Source organism: Colias croceus, chromosome 8, assembly GCF_905220415.1.
Source record: "Colias croceus chromosome 8, ilColCroc2.1".
Taxonomy (NCBI): Eukaryota; Metazoa; Arthropoda; class Insecta; order Lepidoptera; family Pieridae; genus Colias; species Colias croceus.
Genome location: NC_059544.1, coordinates 6,592,824 through 6,609,707, shown reverse-complemented (window position 1 = coordinate 6,609,707; position 16,884 = coordinate 6,592,824). Strand labels below are relative to the sequence as shown.

At 33.4% G+C, this 16,884-nt stretch overlaps 1 protein-coding gene across 1 annotated transcript in view; it reads right to left on the bottom strand.

Annotated features, from left to right (window-relative positions):
* The window catches only part of LOC123693825 (Down syndrome cell adhesion molecule-like protein Dscam2), a 61,988-nt gene that overhangs the window by 42,546 nt on the left and 2,558 nt on the right, over window positions 1–16,884 (bottom strand). Inside the window, exons 2-5 of the mRNA XM_045639063.1 lie at window positions 14,676–14,847; window positions 6,402–6,586; window positions 5,320–5,458; window positions 3,481–3,642 (exon numbers count right to left, since the gene is read on the bottom strand). Coding sequence (XP_045495019.1) covers window positions 3,481–3,642; window positions 5,320–5,458; window positions 6,402–6,586; window positions 14,676–14,724 — 535 coding nt within the window. The 5' untranslated portion in view covers window positions 14,725–14,847. The remainder of the gene's footprint in view (window positions 1–3,480; window positions 3,643–5,319; window positions 5,459–6,401; window positions 6,587–14,675; window positions 14,848–16,884) is intronic.

Genomic DNA, 16,884 nt, shown 5'->3' with positions numbered 1-16,884 from the left:
GTACCTAACTCAGAAGATTCATCTATTTTCACTTCTTGTTCATTTTCATCTTCCGATATTATCCAAGATATAACGGACACATATTCTGATACAAAACTAGGGATTTGGCACTTAAGGACAGCAGCGTTTCCACGCAACACATATTCTTCCCAAAATTTCACGTCATAAGCTTGAGATACGACTGGAAAAGACAGCAGTAAAAAGCAGATCAATTATAGGTTTTGTAAATACGGATGAAGTAGGTTGAGGATGGGACGTTAATTTGAATATACCTTTACGTCGTTACCTAAACTAGAATCGGAATCTAAATTTATATCCATTTCCTCGATTTCTCCTTCAGAAATAATCCAAGAAGTGACTGCGACATATTCAGTTACAAAACTAGGGATATGACATTTAAGTATAGCAGAATTGCCTCTCAAAACGTTTTCCTCCCACAGATTGACTGTATAGGACTGCGAGACGACTGAAAAATGTTTGTTTGATTTTATTGGCAATATAAAGCATTCAGGGAAGAAATATGGACAGGAATAGTGTACGACAAACAGCTTAATGAAAATAAATACAAGACCCAAGTTCGCGTATCCTGTACTATTTATTTCCTTTTCTTCTACATCTCCTTCAAATATAAGCCAAGACGACACGGTTACATATTCAGCTACAAAACTCGGTATATGACATTTAACAATAGCTGAATTTCCACGTAGAACATTTTCTTCCATTAGGTTAACTGTATAAGCTTGAGACACGACTGAAAATATTAACCATGGGTTAGGATCAGGAAAAAGCTTATAAAAATCCTATGCAAATACCAAGATCATTAGGTCCTGCTTGGATTTCTAATTCTTCTGAGTCACCCTCAGAAATGATCCAAGACGACACACTGACATATTCGGTAACAAAAGTTGAAATATGACATTTTAAAATTGCTGCATTGCCACGCAACACACTTTCTTCCATTAAGTTGACGGTGTACGCTTGAGTCACGACTGCAAGTAGAATGCTTTTGTACACATATTAATATATGCAAATTCTACGGGAAGTATAGGATAGCAAGGTATTATCTTAACAACATCATTCTTAGTTAAATACCATCATTGTCGACACTATCATCTATTTTAATCTCATATTCATCATCTCCCTCCGATATGATCCAAGACGAGACATGAACATACTCGGTAACAAAACTGGGAATAAGGCACTTGAATATAGCTGCATTTCCGCGCAGGACATTTTCCTCGACAAGATTAACTGTATATGCTTGAGATACCACTGCAATATTGTATACATATTAATACCTTAAATTGACTAGAGAATGCGTGACGGAACAGGATGCAAGGAAAATCGTTAACTCGAATTTAAAGTACCGTAATCTTCATTATTAAGAAATTCTCCACCCTCGGAATCGTGCCAAGAAACTACTTGCACATGGTCCGAAACAAATGACGGAATGTGGCATTTAAAAACCGCTGCGTTTCCGCGGATTACATAAATATCGTAGACCTGAGATTCGTAGAATTGATTCACAGCTGAAATTTTTAACAAAGACAACACAATATAATGGTTGTTATTCAACATGGATGTATGCTTATTCGCTAGGGATTTACTATAGAGCGGATAGGAACAATTGGGAACGCGCTCACAATCTTGATTACCGTAATTGCCATCGGAGTCATTTAATGAAAATGCAGAGAGTGACTCTTCCTCGGTCACCCATTCAACAACTTGTACATAATCAGATACAAACGATGGGATTATGCATTTCACTATAGCTGAATTGCCTCTTAATACATCTTCGTCAATTATACGTGGTTCATAGTTTTGATGAACGACTGTAAATACAATTTATATCAAGATAATTTTACAATTATCAGGAGAAATCGATAGGGATGTTGGAGTGCGGAACTATTTTAAATACTTTTTAAATTGAAATACCGGTTAAATCATCAAAATTTTCACTAGCGGTAACTGTGTCGTTATCCATTGTCCAAGCTACAACACTAACGAAGTCCGCTACAAATGACGGCACGATGCATTTGAGAATAGCCGTATTTCCCCTTAATACGAATTCATCGTTAACTCTAGCCTCATACACCTGCATAACCGCTGAAGTAGAAAAAATTGAAGGATTTTAGGATGATATATATTGTAATTCATATTTTTACCCTCATTACTTCCCGGAAAATAAGTACCACCATCACTATCAGTCCACATTTCAACAAAAACAAAATCGGAGACAAAGCTTGGTACTTCACATTTCATTATAGCTGCATTACCACGAATAACGTATTCGTTGTCCGCTTCGGCTTCGTATGGCTGCGATACAACTGATCAAATAATTTCAAAGTAATGAAAGGATGTTTTTACTAGGAAAGTAAGAATGGAAAGGGCATCAGAGATTTAAAAGAATTTAGATTCATGTACCCTCTTGAAGATTTGTATTGTTTATGGTAAGTATTTGTCCGTCGTCCAAGATCCAAGATTCCACATACACAAAGTCGCTTACAAACGATGGGATCTTGCAGTGAACAATGGCAGCGTTCCCTCTAATCACGTACTCATTTTCGGCTTCAGTCACGTAATACTGTGACACCACTAAAGAATATTGATTAGGTATTGAATTAGAATGGATAGGTTCTTTAGGTGGTGGAATAGGCGTTAAATACGGAAGTTGCTTTTATTGTATATGAAGCTATTGTTACCGAGGTCTTCAGAATGGCTAATTACTGTTCCTTCTTCGTCAATCCACGCTTCGACCTTTACAAAATCGGCAACGAATGAGGGAATGGAACATTTTAATACTGCAGCATTTCCACGTATTACATATTCTGTTAGAATTTCTGCTTCATAAAACTGATTTACGACTGTAATAAAATAATTACAAAACTATCTTCAATTTTTCAGTTTACTGGACTGATGGACGTAGGATAGGTAAACAAAGAAGGATCAAAGGGCACATAGTAAAAAAATGGAATACTACCGATATCATCGGTTATCAAATATTCATTGCTGTCAGAATCAACCCAAGCCTCAACTTTTACGAAATCGGCGACAAATGAAGGAATATTACACTTTAAAACAGCAGTATTTCCACGTATTACGTATTCCGAGACGACTTCTGCCTCAAAATATTGCGTTACCACTGAAATAAGTAGTTTTACACTGAATGTGGAAAGTTGACATATCGGGAAGGTCACTTTGGGACTCAGATTTTTATAAGTTTAGGATTTATGTATTTGATTACCGTCTCCCTCTTTCGTCCCATTAATTGTAAATGAATTTTCCTGCTCATCGTGCCACGAAATAACGTACACAAAGTCAGCCACAAAAGAAGGTATTGAGCATTTAAGTATAGCAGAATTCCCACGGATTACGTATTCATTGTTAACTTCTGACTCATACTCCTGCTGGACCACTGAAGACAGATTCCATTTATTGGAGAAGGAATTTTAGGAAAAAATATTTCAGTCATAGAATAACCGTAGTTTTCGCCAGGATAGAAGTCTTCCTTTTCGTCAGTGTGCCATGACAGTACTTCTATGAAATCGGCGACGAACGAAGGAACTTGGCATTTCAGTATAATACTGTTCCCCATAATCACGTATTCCTTGTTCACATCAGTGTCGTAGTGTTGAGAGACGACTGAGACACGATTTTATTATATTGGAATGCAGTTATCAAAAATATTATTCATCACCATGTAGCTGCTGTACGTAATTTAAACTAATTGTAAACATTATAAATAATAAGAAATGTATAAAGCCTGTGAATAATCACGTTCATTCACCATAAAAGGCGAATAACTCCTGAAATTAGCTGTAAATATTTATTGTAAATAGCCTTAACAAATTCAAACATATATTTTGCTTTTATTATTCAATCAGTCAATTATTTTAAAAGCTAAAATATAGGAGAGCGATAACACAATATTCCATTATTTCAAAAAAATTCTAGAAAATAATTATTTGACCATAGTTTGTGATTAAAAATACGACAAGAACTGAACGGTAGTGAGATGATTATTAAATTGACCTCATTGAGCCCTCGGTCCTCGGTTTAAAAGGGCAGCGACTATTCGTCACACTATCTCTGTTATAACGAGCTCCTATCTATTAACTGATGCCACCGTTAAAAGCTGTGTCTAATAAAAATTATATGTTATCTGTATTGATTTATAATAAAATATTTAATATGATAGGTAGGTTTTAAAACTTTCACCAGATGTATTTTTAATTTAAAATAACGTAAACGTGTCGTTAAATTTGAAATAACAAATCTGTTAACATTTTCACGTTTCATGTAAGCTCTATTGAAAGATACAATATACCTACGTTCTTTTGCTACGTAGTTGTAGAGTAGAACTTAAGTAGCTTATCAGTTAAGTCCTATCGAATTACTGGTTTAAAAGTCAAAGTTGGAGGTCAAGTTAAGTGGCAATTGGTTCCACTTATATTCCTATTATAGTAGTTAACACAAATTATATTTAAAAAGTAGATACACTGTGTATCATACTTAATAAAAGAATTTTGGTGATATGCATGACCATCACTATTAAATGAAATTTATGAAATAATTAGTTTTTATGATGCGAATCACATTATATTCAAGTAACTAGCATATTCTTATAAAAATATTTTTTATTGAAAATAATATATGGTGCTCAAAACTAGGATGTTTTATTTTTAATAATTAAACTGACTCATAACTTATTTTAATTTTAACCTTTTACCGTTAGAATACGACAATAGTAAGCATTGCGTTATCGCTCTACATAGATGTTATTCTAAAATACATAGTATGAATTATAATGTTATTAATTATGCAAACATTGGATTTATGCTTGCATATGTAAGTTATTAAAATGAACAAAAAAAATAACAAGCTAGGTACATAATATTAACATGTGTATTAAGAACGTTATACTCAAACATTGAATTGATCACAAGACGCCCATATCGTTGAGAGAGGAGACAATTTATATTTGTCTCAAATTCCGCTTTATTGGCCAATTGCTTTGTACAACTGTGTCAGACTGAAATGCTAAGTGGGATTATTTTAAATCGGTTTAGCAGAGATCGATCTTATTTGTCAATGTTTTAACAATTAGGGTACAAAATAACGACTTAAAAATATCAGAGATATAATTTACCTAAATCTATAAAACCTAAGCTTACCAGTCAGTCAGTCAGTCACCAAATACATGTTATAAATATAAAATTTTCGGAACATAAAATGAACATATATCACAATTGGCGCGTCTTTGTTTTTGTCATCATTATATCAGAAATAATATAAATAAATCAGTATATACAAACTTACCAGCACGAACATTAACATCTCTAGAATGGATGGTACCAACTGGGTTCCTAGCGAGACAGGCGTATACTTGAGCGTGGACTTCCTGACGGTAATCTTCCGCACGGAACGGTGGGAACACTAGGTTTCCGTTCGGTAGCACCTAAAATATTTCCGTTAAATTTATAATAGGCAACAATTAATTGAAATAAATATCATAGGTAATAACTACCTGAAATCTTTGTTTGAATTTTCTTTGCTAAATAATTTGGCATGTTTAAGCAACAACTTATAATAACCATTTCATGAAATAAGTTATAATTGTCGCATTATTGTTTAATATGTATCTAACCTAAATTAATTTGAAAAGCATAACTGGGAAAAGTGATTACGATTTACTGATATGAACGCAACAGTATACAAAGGTCTTTTGACTTTGGATATCGTATATAAATAAGATTCTGAAAACACAGACAGCTTAGCTCTTTTGTGAGTGCTTCACTTCCCCTTCATATACCTAAAACGATGATTGCGACTTGCGGAACTTACAGCCGTGGCAAGTATTTCTATACTTAGGGCCATATAAAATTTATTCCACTTGGATGTCTTACTTTACATATCTTTATTTTTACTTTCTAAATACGATTTTACATTTATCTACTATAGACATTTCTTAAACAATAAAATAGAAATCAAATCGCGATTGCCCGAAGCCCTCTCAGAAGCAGAAAGCGCATTCGTAATTACTTTACCGTAAAATTGGGACCCCATCTTGAAATTGGATTGCTTTATTGAATTGAGAAACCGAGAATTCATTCTACTTTTTAGTTCTCCCTAGTATTTAATTATTTATACTGCAAGTTTCAAGTACATTGTGTCCACCATTACCTACACTATCTATATAACTTTTTAGTTTTTACTTAAACACGTCGATTAAACGCGTCTATATGTGCATTAAATAGATAAATCTCACCCGAATAGCGTCAACATGTTAACAGTGTCCAGAAACATTGTAGATTAACTGTTGCTCAATTTCGTTGAGCAACGGTTGCCTAACAATGTTTAATATAAATACAAAGCTCACAACGATCCCTAAACCAGCTCACCTGTCGCAATCCAGGGACATCTCCAACAGCGGTTCCATCAGCTCGTACCCAAATGACGTCAGGGGCGGGGGATCCTCGGGCGGCGCATTCCACTACGGCTCCGGTCGTGTTGCTGAAGTCAACTCGGTTCGGGGGTTCCTTCATGAATATCGGTCCGATCGTTTCGTCCTCGCATCGCACTGCTCCTGTGATGAAGAGAATTTTTTATTAGGTGTACAACAAATCAGAAAGCTTGCTAGATTGTCATAATAGATATGGTTAGGATAACTTGATGTTTTCGGTTATTAAGGCAGAAACCACAAATGAGATAAGTTATCATCTTCAAATACTTAAAAAAATGCTCAACGTTGCAAATTCACATAGTAAAGAATATAAATTCCTCCAAAAGAATCATCAAGAGATCAACTTGATATCAGAGAACGTAAGTTTAAAAGTACATATTTGTACATTTTGTTATCAAAAGTTCAGTACCATCATTACTCACTATTCGTAACCGTGTTTTAACCATTAAAATTTAGTATAATTAAAAACGCGGTCGCATTCAATGTGTTTAAACATGACAGGGTATTTGGGTTAATTGTGCACTTCCAAGGTTTTTCGTGAATATCGTTCCATTAATACCATATCCATTTATCGTATTTAAATATTGTTATGGTGTTGTGAGTTTCACACCGAACTGAATTTATATTACGCTTTAAGTATTCTATAAGTAAAGCTTCGAGGAAGTTGAGTTTAGAGATAATATTATAGTGCACTACGGTAGGTACATACATACTAGTAAATGTCGTTGCGTATTCTCACCTAGTTACACCTTTCTTAAATGGGCAGCGTATAAGCTACTAGAGACATAGACATACATCTTAATTTATGTCTATTGTACGCATCATGATTTCTAAGCAGACATTATTTAAAGTTATGCGAATTCTCTTAACCACACTTTCATAATACAAGATATAAGATGACCAATACAAAAAAATGCATATAATACCAGGAAAGGCCTTGTCTACCCTACTAAGGATTGTCTACAAAAAGGTGTAAATGAAATATGACTAAACTTCCCAACTGAAGAAAGCAACAAAATACATGCACAAGCGACAGATGGCAATGGCACAAGTACGGGCCTCATCAGCTTATGAGGACTCGACCTACTTTATAATGACATCTTACATAGAAGCATCTTTGTAGCTACAGGCTGCAGCATCATTCAACGTGACGAGAAAAGAATAAATTGACACGTTAATTATGGCTAATGATGATAATGAATATACTTTATAGTTAACACGTCGCCGCGTAAATTATTTCTTTCTTTTGAGTGTCTAATTTCTTGAAAAGATTTATGTAACTTTTGAGTAGACATTTTAAAACGTATTTCATATTTTAAATGTGTTACCTTTAGTTTATGTACAGTTTAAGATGTTATGATTCATTACTGTGAGAATTCTCATACTCAGTACCAATAATATCATTTTATCAGGAATAATTCGTCAATAATATTAAATTTGAGTCACATCTTTTGTTCACATTCAATCACTTTATATTTTTATTTTTAAGTGATTTCAGAAAATAAAATAAAAAATACTCCTTTGTTAATATTTAAATACTTCAATCTCTTTCATCAGGGAGGTACTTAAAAAATTTAAACACATTTTATATTCAAGCCCACTAACGACTACAATAAAACAATCCACTTAAAACAATACAATAGATTAGGTTAAAATCTTAAAATAGTGTGAACTGTGAAGCATCTTTTCTCGTACGGATAGGGACAAAAAATAGCAACAATCGGTATAAAAAGTCAGTGGTTGCGTGCGACAGATGTGCGCGCACGCAAGCACGCGATTGGCCGAAACCCCGACAGATGCGCCGGCGCTGAATATCCGTGCTGTTGAGCAGCATCATCACAAGTTGAAACTAACCGATTTCACGTAAAACAAACTGTTTCTAAGAAGCAATATGTATAAGTTGTCCACTTTAGTGATATTAGGTAGAGCTTTGTGTAAAGCTTTCAGTGGAGAGATTTTATGAATTACAAGTTTTTATATTGTTTTATATAAAAGTTAAAACAAAGTATTATAACTGTATTGATAGACATTGCTAACAATGTACCTTTTTTATTTTTATCCTTATCTTTTATAAAAGCTCTATCATTTTGCAAAGTAAAATTATTTTTTTATGAATTTAATGAGTACACTACATAATAACTATTATAATCAGAATAACATTAGTGATTAGTCTCTAACGAATGTTTAAAACTATACATGTACAGTATGATCAATATGGAATAAGTACTTATAATATGCCAATTTACCGATCATGGCTAGTTAATTACTTATGTTTTGCGATAATCTGTAGCAATAATTTACGCGATTACTTGTTAATAGCTCTCAGACCGGATATCCAATGTTATTGTATACAATATAAAGTGATTGCATTTAACTCACATTACCTGCAAGATTTATACAATTTGAAATAAAAAGGGTCGAAATAGGGCCTTCTCCCCATCTTCTCCCTAAGTAAATCTCTTGTCAAGGCCTACTTGAGCAGGTAGGAGATAAGACAAAAAATGGCACGCGTGTGGCCTATGTGAAATAAATGGCGTCGTCCAACAATATTGTTGATAGACCATAATATAATATTAATTTACACTTAACCATCTTTATATAGCTCAAAATCTAATCTAAACAGAAAAAGTATTTCATGAGGTATAAAATTAAAATACTGTAAACGTTTCATCAGTTCAGCATACAATTTCTTAATACGAAAGTTTGATAAACATAGCTTTTATGATCTCAAATTTCACTAGTTATCTTTTATGTATGCGATGTTGTAACTTGTAATCAAGTCGTGGTATGTGGGCGCTATGCGTGGTTGAATGTTGGAAACACCTGCGCTACCATCTGGCCGATCAAATGAACCTTTGGAATTCTACTGATAACACTCGCTAATGTACTTTTTCTTAGATACTTAGTTAGGAACGGGTCAAGATCAGCTCAGGTTGAATAGCGTCATGATTTTGCAATTTGCAATGTGCAAGTTTACCTCGCCTTTTTCCAATATATCTTACAACAGGAGCAGAGAAATAAGCTAGTAAGGTAAAATCGCAACTATTTATCTTTACATTTTTGTTCAGACTTAATTTATGTAGAACTTTAAATCAAATCAATATACTTATGCATAAAAAATATACCTAACTCTAATTATATTCCATTATTTTAAATTGCTTGGTATGTTCCCTACATATTAGTTTAGTTGTTGATGCACAAATAGAGTACATAAACGAACGTCCAAGGCAATGCAATTAGTGCACAGCGACAACAATTGAACGCCGTTTAAAAAATTCAATGTATTCAGTTCATTGTTTTGTTGTTGTGTCTCTTATAACAGAATCCGTTGCAACGTGCGACCTGAATTATGTAACCGACAGGTTTCGGTCATCAGCATTATCATATTGTAAGCAAAAAGCAGCCTTAAAATGTTCTGTTTGTTCTATATTTCGTAAAATATTTGATCATGCTTGATGCGATGTCCGTTAGGAATTTTTGGCTTGTATACATAGACGAACGTAATTAAAATATTATTCTCCTCAAAAATATTATTTAAATAATTTAACGGTAAGACGTTAGTACATGATACATTTTCTGTTTAATTCTAAGTCCACACTTGTATAGGTACATGAACCGAATTATAATGTTGTAAAACCAACTCCGTTATAAAACTGTAATCCCATCAAATTCTGAATAGGTACACATTTTCTAGAATAACCTAACACAGCATTTAAATTATTCATTCCAACAGTATCTATAGTAACTACCTCTTTTTTACTATGAGTATGAGTATGTACACAGGAATCGTTTCCTTTTGCATAGATATATAGCATTATGCAATGGTCATTGAATTATATTTAAATTGGAACGTGGAGAATATATTCAACATGATTTACCTCATTTGAATATTAGGTGCTTATTGTTGCTGTATAAAAAAATATATTTTATGCATTAAAATATCCCAGTACCCGCTAGAAAACATTTTTAGGGTCACTGGCCTTAAAAATTCCGGAGGGAATCTTTATCTTCTAAGCTAATGATACTCACATTTTGTCACGCTTGAGATCAAATTCCTTAAGTCTTACTTATGCATAACCGAACTTTATCGGTAACTATTTAAAAAGCTGTGTTAAACTTTGTAATTTTCTCCCAATTTAAATGGTAATAATTAATAAATGAATTCAATCTGTTAATTGATTCAATCAGTTAATTGTAGATAACGATAATCTCCATATTATTATGTACCAAAAAGAAACTAAAGTTGTAAGCGAACTAGAAGCGAAATTTTGAATGCTATATATTCGTTGGGTTTGTATTACAATTTCCGGTGTCCATGGCCGTTAGCAGTTACATAGCATGCGGATGATATCAGATTAAGTGACGCGCACATGGAGTAATGGAGATTCCTTCAATTGAATAATAGTCCTCGCTAGGAGATTTGTAACTGCATGGGAACAAGCTTTATATTCGCTTGGTAAAATTTGCTTTAAAACATATTAGTGGACAGAATTGTGTATTACAAGAGACACTTACAAAAAAGTTCATTTCTGAAGCATATATTTTTATAGAGTCAGTAAGTTTTGTGCTAGAACTTTTCTTTGTCGAACTCTACAATAAATGAACCACACAATAAATAATATCATTTTATAAACAGTATATAACTATTAACTATAACCAGTATCTTTTAGCATACAAATCAGTTTAATACATTTGAGCATTGACTATTAGTAAATACAGCTATAGCCCGTAGGTAGATGTCATAAAGTAGAGCGCATATTGTGCCTTTGGGAAGACTAGCAATTTCCATATTTCGCACGCGGCTCGATATTTCTTATTTCGATTTGCAAAAGGTATGACTTTTATCGATACGGGTGCCTCCATAGCACCTAGTACTTAGCATGCGCATTGGAGTCATTTGTACGAGACAGTATGATAGAAAAAACTGTCATAAATAATTCCAAAAGTTCTAAAATATGAGCACTGTATTAAAATTACTAGAAGTAGGTATGAGGTGAATGATATCTGAATCGAAAGACTACAATTCCATAATCATTAATAAGAACTGAACGATTATAAGGCGTAAAGTTGTTACGTACATCGATTGAAAAGTAAGGATAGTCAGGGCCGTCTTAGACTATGCCGGGGCCCTTGGGCACACAAGAATTGGGGGCCCTTTGAAATATAAAGAAATCAAACTAGGTACGCAAATTTTTTCCCACAATTATATATGTTTTTGCCCTAAATTGATAGAAGTAATAAGAAAACTTAAAGAAAATTTCTATGTAAAATTTTTGCTCCATTTTTTTATACACTTTAAAAAAAAAGTTACTTCTGACCAATCTTGTATTATAATATGGTCTTTTGAGGAAACTTTTTTTCCTTATTTTTTTTTATATAATTCATTTGAAACGCTGCTGCTGTAATGGCGCTCCAAAGTTGACTTTAATTAAATTTGATTAAGAAATATTTTAAGAATTACTTTTTCAAATTACCTTTCTCTTTGAATTTATATTTTAGGTTTTATGGCACTCAAATGCTTTATAAATAAAATATAAATTTAACAAAAAAGGTCGTGTTCCATCGTTACAATATTGTATTCACTGAAAAGTGCTTCATATTGGTTGAGATGGTTGTTAAATCATCTCAATAGATGGCGTGCGGTGTGTCCCTTAAGACACATAAAACTGAAGGAATAGAATAAATTCGATTGCTCCGGCGGGTCACGAGTGGCTGAGTTGGTCAAGCATCCGCCCCGGAATGGCGCGAAGGATGCGGATTCGAGTCCCGCCTCTTGATCGAATTTTTTCTATTCTTTATAAATTTATACCTTTCTCTTTTGCAAATTTATCTTTTTAATTTGCATCTGGATTTTTTCTTTCGTAGCCGTTTCATATTGAACAAAATTATTGCGTGCGTTATTAACATAATTTATTCAAAGCCTAGGCAAATGGCAAAAGTCAAAACGCTTGTCATCTATTCGTATAGAAATGGTCCGGTGTGAACAGAGTTCACTAAATTCTAGGACCTTTAAAACTACAAAATTTCATATCCAGCAGAAAATTAGTAAAATTGTTCAAAGGAATAAGGATTACTAAAAATAAAATTCAAAATTAACTGTCATTCCGGTACGTGAATTAAAAAACATATTCCAGGTTATAAATAAATAAAAAAATAGGTGATTTCGCGATTTATACTGAAACGATAAGTTTTATCATAAAATCATTTAGGTGTGAAGTGATTTAAGAAACGTGTGCATATTATAAGGATGGGATGAGTTTATAAATCGTTATATCTTAGAAAATGGTAGGAAGCTACATCTTAGGAAAATAATGTATTGATTCTATTGTATAGATAATTTTATGATCTACAATTTGGGTAAAAGTGGTTATATGATAAAACTTACCGTTTCGGTAAAAATCACGAAAAACCTATAATCTGTTGACTTTTAGGAAAAAATTTTTTCGTTGTAACAGAAGGTCGGGAAATTTTAATATATTTTTGAAGTGAAACTTCTTTAGGCGCGTTGAGAGTAAAATTTCAAGGTCGCATCATAACAATACCGTAACGTCATGGAGTAATTCAACGATTTTGGTATCTTATAATCTTGCCAAAGAAGTGGGCTATTTAGCACCGAAATAATTTTTCAAATTGGATTCCCGAGATTAGCGCGTTCAAACAAAAAAACAAACTCTTCAGCTTTATTATATGTAGTATTAAGTATAGATTGTGTTTTTAATAATTTCACCAAATTTCGGCTGGATGGGAATTTTGGTCGTGGTCGTAGTGGATTCTATTCTCTAGCGTTTCTGCCACTTGTCTAGAGGCCCAGAGATTAAAGTTTTGTCACAACGCCCTTGTATTGTATGCTATTCTGTAAACTTAGACTTGTTAGTAATTTTCATAAATCTCAAAATAATTCAAGTAAAAATATATTATATTACGTTCATAAGTAAATAAATAATTCGAGTAAATGTCTGATAAGTTAATTATAATGGTGTTCGAATCACTCGAATTATTCCATGTAATAACCTTGTAATAACATAGATGTTTTGATTCGAATAAATCTGAAAATGATCTGACGTTCTGGCATTAAAAAGCTGTATTGCTTTTTAATAAAATATTTTGAGATTTATGTGAGAAAAATTGTCAGTCCTACATCTCCTCCAGGGGGGCCCCCTGACGATGGGGGGCCCTGGGCACTGGCCCCCTGTGCCCCTATGGTAAAGACGGCACTGAGGATAGTGCCTGCGACTGACTCACGGTCGCGAGACGCGACCTTCTGTGCGCAAAAGGCCAATGTTCCGGCTTGTTTACATCGAAAACCTGTAAGCTTTAGTATTTAAACATGACCTGCTAAAATCTACATACCAAAAATCTAAACATGCTACTTTTTGCATACATTGTCTTTAAACGTTAAGCATGTGTATCTAAATATAGCATTTCAACCAATAATATTAATCGATAAATTGCATTGGTTTATATTATACGCTATTTCAATTATTCATGGTTAAAATCAAGTCAAGCTAATTATTAATAACAGAAACACGAAGTGCATTGTACAATGGAAGTTGACGAGGTATAAGCTAATCTGACTAGACAATGATTCAATGAAACACGTAATAAGTTTGTAAACGTAAGCATAGAATAATAGACGGGCTTTTTTATTTTAATTATGGAACTTGTAAGCTATTAAACCGCGGAATAAATTACACATTGTAAAAAGCGTAAAACCGCCGTAAGGCGATTAACCATGAAAACTTTTAGCAATTCAGGCGCTTGTGCGAAATGTTGTTTATACAACGTGATCAGTGACCTCCCTGCGTATTCCCGCGGTATCGATCGCGCCCGGGTGCGGGCTGTCTCAACTCTCATCCCATTACTTACAACTTCCTCTCGACCTTACAATTATGAATCATTTCGATGCTCGTCTCATTCAATTAAAAGCTTTTTGGTTTTAACGGAAGCGCAGATTTTATAGATACATATGTAGGTATATGTCTTAAATGCCGATCTATATTTAGAATGTCTATTTTAGTAGAATGTGGCACGATATTGATCTTAAATCAATCGTATATAGCTAAGTAAGTATATTCCTTTACGGGAAGATAAGTAATTGTTTTTAAATTTAATTATATCCTACACAGGATATGGAAGCCCGGTCTCTCTTAACGAAGTACTTTATCTTAAGTGGCTCTAAAAGCTTTTCTTAAAGTAATTAAAAGATACTCACCAATCGCGAGCAGGGCGACGAGGACCGTAAATACGGTGAGGGTAGCCATATTGCACTCACTGAAACACTTCACTGATCACTGGGGTCACTTTTGGACAACGCGAATAAAAACCAGATCGAAACCAAAACAATAAACTTCACTAGCCGCGATGCGGCCGGGCGTTGCCCGAATCTGAAACAAAGATAAAAATGTTAATTAAAAAAATGATGAAACCAAAAATGTACCTGAAGTATTTTATTAAATGCATCCTCTGAGCTTTTTGAGAACCATTTCCAAAAATGACCAAAGTTCTCAAAAGTTCTCAATTCGTACCGTGCTCTTTTTAAGTATTTTTGTAAAAATAACGAAATTCAGAGTTCATTATTACGGTTAAGATTATTTTTTTTTTGTTATTTTGCTACAAACAACTACAATAGGTTTACCTATTAATTGTGTACATATTCCCACAAATGAATTTAGCTCTCGTAATTTTTATTTTTATGTGTATTACCTACATTTTATTCGAGATAAAAAATATGGACTTCAAACTTATGTACGGGAAACGCACGGTTACGATAAATTTATTAGGTACTTACATTTAAAAATTGTTAGTTTTATAACAGCCAAAATAACATACTGATGGCGAGACGGGGGAGCGTTTCTAATGTTATAAATTGTTGAGGGGTGGTCAACCCTCGATTTAGTCCTCCTAAAAATATATCTACTCTCTCTTTCTTTTCATTTAAATGTGACGGCATTAATGCGTGACGGTGCTTTAGTTTTCATATTCATTTGGTAAAATAGTTTCTAGAATAAATGGAAGGGCTGATCTTCTTTCCAAAGTCAGCTGTAATTTGCATACGTCATCGCAATTGGAGGACCCTTGATTGACAAAGTAGGTACGTGCTGTGGAGCGTGGAGGAGCTTATACCAATGTCTAAACAAAGCGTGCCGGAAATACGCATGTGTACGAATACGCCTCGAAAAGACGGAGCAATGAATTGCTAAGCGTCGTTTTATATCTATAAAATTAACTATGCAATTGCTTTTAAAACGTTAGCAACAAGTTTGTAAGTACATTTTTCTCACCATTTATAAAAATAGCAGTAAATAGATAGGTATTTTGAAAGCAATCTTTCTGTGCAATTCGGTGCTTATCTAATATCTATAGTAGGTAAACACTTTTATCAATCAACTTCGGATACGTGTAATTCGCTTCCTATCATAATAATTATAGATTAGCCAACTTTGACAATTTACTTAATATTCATTTCCACTATGTAGAGCATGTGGTAGAGTATGCTCTTTCGTGTGGAAACCATTATGGAGTTTCGTTCATCTATACATATTTCAATTATGTATAATATACTTATATGCATTGTTATTCTTTTAATCATATTTATTTAAACGAGGTAAATAAATATGGTTAAAAGTAAAATCTGTCTATAACGACCGTTTCCGCAGCCCTAGCACGATTAAATACTTACTGCTGAAAATCTATTTAAAGCCAACACATGGTTTTAATTTTTACATTCTGAATTTATAACAATACATTCTTCCCACATACTTCATAACGAAAAAGATCACTGACCCTATTAAATTATAGCGTTAATATTTTACGCAGTTGTTCATACCAATATGGGCTAACATCAAGCGCGATAGAATGACGGTTACGGTTCGGATTATTTTCGGTTCCATTATCCCGAGATGCCTAAGTGAATACACATTTGTTGGGGATTTTCTAAGAATGGATGTTTATTTTCTTATACATCTATTTCCTCATAAAAGACAAGCTTGTTTTATAGATTTTTTTGGGATACCTATAACGTGCAAATAAACACTGAAGTTTATTTAATAAATTGTTTTATTAATTGTAAATTAACAAATTTCACAATTAATGCATTGTTTTAGATTTAAGTCGTGTTCGGAACAATGTATACTAATTGCATGTTTAACAGTTCCTATGTTTAGACAGAACATGATTATCATACAGTCGGGGTATGGTAATTGATAGGTGTTAAAACCAACCTAAATATTTGAATACGGTCAAGACCCTATCAATTGAAACATTATGTATTCTCAATGTATTAATTTTAAAGTCGAATCAATGCATCAGGATTTTTTTGTAGATTGTAATTTACAATAGGTACCTATATCCTCAGAAAAACCATATGCTTCGTTTTGCGTAAGCTACGTATTATTTAGTAGTTAGTATAATAATCGTACAAC